The sequence below is a fragment of the Eimeria tenella genome, genomic scaffold (assembly GCF_000499545.2).
Source record: "Eimeria tenella Houghton genomic scaffold, Eth_scaff9, whole genome shotgun sequence".
NCBI lineage: Eukaryota > Apicomplexa > Conoidasida > Eucoccidiorida > Eimeriidae > Eimeria > Eimeria tenella.
This window is the reverse complement of record NW_013543465.1, coordinates 559,640-566,590: the sequence shown is the minus strand read 5'-3', so window position 1 is coordinate 566,590 and position 6,951 is coordinate 559,640. Positions and strand designations below refer to the sequence as shown.

The following is a 6,951-nucleotide window of genomic DNA, read 5'->3' as shown; positions in this document are numbered from 1 at the left end:
CGGGGGCCCCCCCGGGGGCCCCCCCCGGGGGGCCCCCCAGGGGGGGCCCCAGCAGCAAACGGCCCTCGCTGTCCCTCGAGGGGATGTGGCTTAGCCGCGGCACTGCAGCAGGTCTGTTGCTGTCGCTTTTGCTGTTTGCTGCTGCTGCTCTTTCCCCCACAAACCCATCAGAAGAAACAGACCAAGCATCAGACTCGTCGAGGGGGCCCCCAGGGGCCCCCTCGGGGGGCCCCCCAGGGGGGCCCCCCCTTGGGGAGCCCCCATGGGGGCCCCCAGGGGCGCCCCCTCCTGGGGGGCCCCCACGGGGGCCCCCAGAAGGGGGGCCCCCAGAGGGGCTGAGCTTTGCTGGAGTGTCTTCTCTGTGGGGGCCCTCAGACTCATTGCTGCTGGCTCTTTTGGCTTCTCCCTGAGGGCTTTCGCTTTTGCGGCCCTCTGCTGCTGCTGCTGCTGCTGCTGCTGCTCCTGCTGCTGCTGCTGCTGAAGAGGGAGAGGCCGGAGCTGCTTTCTTCTTCGGTGTCTTCGCGCTGGGAGGGCTCGTGGGGACTTCATCGCGTGCTGCTGCTGCTGCTGCTGCGGGTTTGGCTTTTGCTGCGATTTTGGGCGAAGCCTTATCTTGCGTTTTTGCTGCTGCTGCTGCTGCTGGCGTTTTGTCTGCTTTTGCTGCCTCCGCTGCTGCTGCTTCTAGATCGGAAGAGCGTCGTGTAGGGGCAGCTGCTGCTTTTCCCTCTTTGGGGGCCCCCTTTTGCTGCGCCCCCGGAGCTGCTTTAGAAACTTCGGGCTCTGCCTTTGCTGCTGCTGCTGCTGCTGCTGCTTTAGGAGCAGCCTTGTGCATGAGTGCCTTTGCTTTTGGCGCTGCAGCAGAGCCTTTTGCTGCTTCTTTGTCGTCTTTCTTCGCCTCGGCTTGGGAGTCTGCTGCTGCTGTTGCTGCTGCTGCTGCTCCCTTTGCTGCTGCAGCCTTTGCAGAGCCTGCTTTTGCTGCTGGAGCTTTTGCTGCAGCTGCCTTTGCTGCCCCGGAAGCAGCAGGTGTTGCTTTTGCTGCTGTCGTCGTCTTTGCTGCTGCTGGCGGTCCTGCCTTCGCCGCATCTGCTGCGGACGCTTCTTTTGCTGCTGCGGACGCTTCTTTTGCTGCTGCTGCTGCTGTCTTTGCTGCTGCTGCTGGCGCGGCTTTTGCTGCTGCTGCAGCAGTTTTTGCTGCTGGCGGTGGAGTTGGAACTGCCTTCTTCAAGGGAACTTTAGCCGAAGGGGCTTGAGCTGCTGCTGCTGCCTTCTTAGGCTCCTCTGCTGCTGCTGCTGCTGCTGCTCCTTCGGTGCTCTCTTCCTCTTGCTGCTGCGCCGCTTCTTCTTCTTCCGGCTGCTCTCCTTCCCCATCTTTTTCTGCTTCTGGTTCTGCTTCTTTTGTTGCAGCTGCTGCCTTTGCTGCTGCTGCACCTGGTGCCTTTGCTGCTGCTGTACCCGGTGTCTTCGCTGCTTCTGCACCTGGAGCCTCAGTTGCCGCAGCTGGCGTCTTTGCTGCTGCTGCAGCTGGCGTCTTTGCTGCTGCAGCTGGTGTTTTGGCAGTTGCTGCCGGCGTTTTTGCTGCTGCAGCTGGTGTCTTCGCTGCTGCTGCGGCAGGTGTCTTTGCTGCTGCTGCAGCTGGGGCTTTTGCTGCTGTTGCTGCCGTTTTTGCTGTTGGTGCTGCTGGGGTTTTTGCCGCTGCCGCCGGTGTCTTCGCAGCTGCTGCTGCAGTCTTTGCTGCTGGCGTTGCTGCCTTAGCAGCAAGCCCCGGGGCCTTCTTTGCTGCAGCAGCTTTAGCAGCAGCAGGGGCCCCTGCTGCTGCTTGGGGCCCTTCCTCTGCTTCTCCTTCTGCTGCTTCCACAGCTATTTCAGAAGCAGCAGTTTGCTGCTGGGGGCCCCCCTCTTTTGCTTCTTTTGCTTCTGCTGCTGACTCCTGCATCTTTGATTCTTTTGTTGCTGCTGCTTGCTGCTCCACTTTTATTTTTTCTTCTTTTTCTTTTTCCCCCTTTTGCTTCTCATCTGCGTCAGCATCTGCTGCTGCCGCTGCTGCTGCAGACGGGTCATCCGGGCTGCCCGAGGCAGCCTCCGGCTTTGTTGGTGCTGCTGCTGCATCGTCTTCTGCTTCTGCTGCTGCATCCTTTGCTGCATCAGCTTTCCCCGCAGCAGCTTCATCTTTTGCTGCCTCTGCTGCAGCATTCTTTGCTGCGTCGGCTTCGTCTGCTGCTGCTGCTGCTTTTGCGGCATCCGCTGCTGCTGCGTCCTTCTTTGCGTCGGCAGCTTCTTCAGCTTCTGCAGTTTTCTTTGCTGCTGCATCTGCTGCATCTGCTGCTTCTGCTGCTTCTGCTGCTTCTGCTGCTTCTGCTGCTTCTGCTGCTCCTTTTGCTTCTTCTGCTGTAGCGTTTGCTTCTGCTGCTTTTGTTGCGTCTTTTGGTGCAGCTTTGGGTTCTGCGGCTTCGGGTGCTGCCTTGTCTGCGGGGGCTGCGTCTGCTGCTGGTTTTGCTGCTGCTGCTGCTGCTGCATCTCCGGCGTCTGCTGCAGGTTTCTCTGGAGCAGCCTTGCCTTCTGCTGCTGCTGCTGCTGCTCCCAAGCTTCCCTTGCGCAGCAGGCTGGCCGGTGCTGCTTTTTTTCCTATGATTCTTTTGGCCACGGGAGCTGCTGCAGCAGCTTTTGCTGTTTCTGCTGCAGCTTTTGCCGGTTCTGCTGCAGCTCTTGCTGCTTCTGCTGCAGCTTTTGCTGCTTCTTCTGAGGGCTTTTCTGGAGGAGCTTCTTTTTTGGCTAAGACCCTTTTGGCCGTGGGGGGCCCCGCTGCTGCCTTTGCGGCGGGCTGCTGCTTGGCTGGGGCGTCTGCTGCTGCTGCTGCTGCTGGGTCGTCAGGGCCTGCTGCTGCTGCGGCGTCGGGCGCAGCAGCCTTGGGGTCCTGTGCTGCTGCTGCTGCTGCTGTCTTCTCCACCAGCCTGTGGGGAAGCTCCTTGGGGGCTTCCGAAGAATCTTCCTTTCCTTTTTTTTTGGCTTCAGCACTCACGAGCCGCACTGCTGTGGGGGCCTTTTCTGCTGCTGCTGCTGCTTTGGGGGCCCCCGGGGCAGCTTTTTTGACCAGGCGGCTTTTGGAGGGTACGGAAGCAGCTCTTTCCTGCTGCTTGGCCTTTGCTGCGTCTCCGGGGGCCCCCGGGGCCTTCCTTGCTGCTGCAGTCTTGGCAGCAGCAGCAGCAGGAGTGGCAGTGCGGCCCAGGGAGGAGCCGCGGGAGAGCGACAAGCTGCGCCGCGAGCCGACTGCAGCAACAGGGGCGCAGCAGACGCAGCGCAGCAGCAGCAGCAGCAGCAGGCGTGAGACGCATGCACACGGGAAGCTAGCGGGAGGCAGCTGCTCAGCAGCGCAGCAGCAAACTTACTTGAGTCGCTGGACTGCCCCGTGCGGACTCCAAAGACCTCCAGAAAGCCCCGGACCTCGAGCGTGAGGGGATCGGCCTCAGCCTGCAGGCACACCGCACGCCGCGGCGTTTGCTGCAGTTCAAGTTTTTCGAGTTGGGGCTGCTGCTGCGCTGCTGCTGCGTTTCGACAGCAGCAAAGGACTCACCGAGGGCGCCCGAGGGGACCGCGGCGAAGAAGCGGAGTCGAGCTTCTCCATCGTTGCGAATCGACGGCCGGCGGCGGCCGCGCGCTGCTGCTGCTGCTGCTGCTAGCGGTCGATTCGGCCAGCTCAAGCGGGAAACCCGGGAGTTTTCCTCCCCCATGAAGAATAAAAAGGCAAAGTAACTCCGAATTCCGCAAAAAATCCCCAAGTTGGACGGGAAAAGGCCGAAGATCGCGAGCGGCGCGAATGGGCCAGTGGCACGGTGTATCGGACGCTTCCCCGCGGCCGTCCGCAGCAGCCCAAACGTTTCCTGTTGAATTTAATGAAGTTTATTGTTGAATTTAAAAAAACGGAAGTGAAGTTTTCGGTGAAAAGAGTATTACAAACCGCGAATCCGCCGTTCTCGCCGCCGGGCCATGCAGTGCATGACCGGCGATGCTGCTGCCGCCGCGGCTGCGGAGCCCCCACACCTTTTGCTGCTCCTTTTTACTTTATTTTCGCCAACTAATTCCAAAATGTTTCCACTTTCTTATTTCTTTTTATTCGAGCCTTTCGCCTGCGCGCCGGCGCCCCGCTAGCCACCCGACCCGACGAATGCAGAAAAGCAAAAGTGACTGCCAAGTCGGGGGCGCCCGTTGCGCGCGCGGCCTCAGGTGTACGTATACCTGAAACCCCAGCCACTGCCCCCACCCACACGCAGTTTCTACGCATTAGGACCCCGCAGCAGCAGCAGCAGCAGCAGCAGCAGCAGCAGCACGCAAATCTAGTCTGTCGAACCTGCAGCAACTTGCCACCGAGTTCAACTCTCTTATACCCACTCCAGACTCACCAGCTAGTCTTTAAGATTAATAATGCAGAAGTTCCTCTGCACTTCCCCAAAGGCCTCCTGATGCCTGTGTGTGCCCCCGCTGCTGCTGCTGCTGCTGCTAGGTGCTAGAAACAGAGTTACTCAAAAAGGCCAAGTTGCTGCTGCTGCCTTCTGTGCTGCAGCAGAGGCCCGAAGGCACTAACCATTTCCTGCTTTCCGAAAGAGAAACATTTGAACAGAGACAGAGGCCGAGAGTCTCAAGAAGTGCAGCTTCTCGGATTATATAATTTGATTCATTTAATTCATTTAATTAAATTAATCCTTTTTTTGCTGTCTCTGGCTTCCTGCCCAGGGCCTTGCTGCGCAGCTGCAGAAATTTGCTGCTGCAGAGCAGCAGCAGATTTCAACTCATGGACAGCTGCAGGCAGAGTTCAACTTATGCTTTTCGAAATTAAATAAAAGATTTATTTCAAGCTGAAGCTTTTAAAGAATAATACTAATTAGTTGGAGACTGAGATCTTTTGTAATTTAAATTTTTGTTTCTTTCTTTTCCTTCGGCAAGCAGCATGCTGCCTCAGGTGTAATTACAGCTCGTTGAATATCGTTTCAACTCGTTTGGAAATTAGCCAGTTGAGATCAAAGTACAATAATGGATTCTTCAGACGAGATTAAAGTTCAATAATGGCTTATCCAGACGATATTAAAGTAAAATAGATGAAGCGCCAAACGCGGGATCGGCGGCATGCAAATTCGCGTATTTCGGGTGTACGTACAGCTGGCGAAGCCGCGCTGCGCGAGTTGAAACTTGAAGTCTTAGGACTTCTTACTTGAATTTTGTTCGCTTTTCTGCCTTTCTTTTTGATTTGCTTCTGAGTTTCGTAAATTGCCTCGTAAATTTCTGATTGCGAGCAGCAGAAATGGAAGAAGAGGTGAGAATGCACTTCTGTAAACTTCACGTTTCCGAAAGAAAGGCTGAACTCCAACTCCAGGCCATTCGTGCTGCTGCTTTGGCGCTGCTGCTGCAGCGCCGGGAGCAAAGCCGCGCCGGCCGGCCAAAGGCCCCCAGAAGTGCCCAAATTGAGTTCTTGAATTCCCAGTGCGGCCCCAGCCCCAGCGCCTGGCGCCGCCACGCTGCAGCGCAGCAGCCTGCAGCAGCAGCAGCAGCAGCAGCAGCACGGGAAGCGGGTGCATGCAGCGAGAGGCAGCAGCGTTTGTGGAGAGCAGCAGACACAGAGCCAGAATATGAAACTCCAAACAGCAGCAATATGTACTTCATTCAAAATGCCTCTGTCGACTCAGTGAGTGCATAGAACAATAATGAACTTTCTTGCAACTGTCTAATTCAAATTAGATCAACAATATTTATTCATTAATTTAGTTATTTAGTTATTTATTTATTTTTATTTATTTTGAACTCTTCTTGCAGCAGCAGCAAGCCCTTTGCGAAGCCCTCAAGATCCAGGCCCTCAGTCTGCTGTACGAACAGAAGCAGCAGCAAAGACAGACGAAGCGGAAGCTGCACGACAGCAGCAGGAGGTCCAATTCGCGTGAGGACACTTTGCTGCTGCTGCTGCTGCTGCTGCTGCTGTTGCTGCTGCTATTGCTTGTTGCTGCTGCTGTTCTTGTTGTTGGTGCTGTTGCTGCTGTTGCTGCTGTTGCTGCTATCGCTGCTGCTGCTGCGTGTTTTCTCTAGCAGCAGTGATATGCGTGGATTTGCAGCTGCGAGTTGGCGGCCCCCCAGCGAGGACTCAGGGGGCCGTTTTGCTGCTGCTGCTGCTGCTGCTGCTGCTGCTGCTGCTGGTGCTTTTGCTGCTGCACCTCTGCATGCAGAAGGAGCAAAAGAGTGCAGCAAAAGCCCTGTTGTTTGTCTTTCGAATTCGTTTCCTCCCCGCGCAGTGAGCTGGTGCTTCTGCTGCTGCTGAGTCCTTCAAAACTTCTTTTTTCGAAAATCTTTTTTTAAAAACTTTTCAAAATTAAAAATCAATTTAATTCAAACTTCTCCAGATCCAGGGGCCCCCGGACTTCCCCGAATTCCCTTTGGGGAAATCGCTGGGCGCAGCAGAAGTGGTCCGCGGTGAGTTGAGGTGCTGCAGCAGCAGCAGCAGCAGCAAAAGAGTTTCTTTTTCGAATTTTTTGCCTCTTTCGGGTCCTTTAGCTTTATAAAATGAATAATAAATAATTTTAATTGCATTTTAATTAAACTGAGAAGAATTGGCATTTAAGATGAAGTTTTTGGCTTTTAAATTGCTTTAAATTCAGATTTTTGCACAAGTGCCCAAATTGTCCTTCAAGCCCACAAGGGGCCCCCTGTATCGCTGCTGCTCCTGCTGCTGCTGCTGCTGCTGCTGACGCAAAGCATTTCTTTTGCTACTCTTCTTGCTGTTGCATTCTTCTTTTCTTCAGGACTTTGTTTATTCAAATTAAATCCCACTTCTCCCCTCGCCGCTGAGACCCTCCACAGCTTTATACACCATTGCCTTCAACTCTGCCAACGCCCCCACATTATTTGCTGCCAAGCGGCAGCAGGGGGCCCCCTGGAGGCCCCCGAGGGGCCCCCCGGGGGCCCCCTGGATTTCTT

The 6,951-nt window shown here is 55.7% G+C and overlaps 2 protein-coding genes across 2 annotated transcripts in view; one reads left to right on the top strand and one right to left on the bottom strand.

The window, feature by feature from the left end:
- ETH_00008910 (uncharacterized protein) overlaps positions 1-3,619 on the bottom strand; it is a gene marked incomplete at both ends in the record, with an annotated part of 7,155 nt that extends 3,536 nt beyond the window's left edge. Inside the window, 3 exons of the mRNA XM_013378594.1 lie at positions 61-3,264; positions 3,384-3,465; positions 3,569-3,619. Coding sequence (XP_013234048.1) covers positions 61-3,264; positions 3,384-3,465; positions 3,569-3,619 — 3,337 coding nt within the window. The remainder of the gene's footprint in view (positions 1-60; positions 3,265-3,383; positions 3,466-3,568) is intronic.
- A 1,671-nt stretch (positions 3,620-5,290) lies between these two features.
- ETH_00008905 (uncharacterized protein) overlaps positions 5,291-6,951 on the top strand; it is a gene marked incomplete at both ends in the record, with an annotated part of 3,164 nt that continues 1,503 nt past the window's right edge. Inside the window, 4 exons of the mRNA XM_013378593.1 lie at positions 5,291-5,671; positions 5,800-5,920; positions 6,093-6,268; positions 6,378-6,447. Coding sequence (XP_013234047.1) covers positions 5,291-5,671; positions 5,800-5,920; positions 6,093-6,268; positions 6,378-6,447 — 748 coding nt within the window. The remainder of the gene's footprint in view (positions 5,672-5,799; positions 5,921-6,092; positions 6,269-6,377; positions 6,448-6,951) is intronic.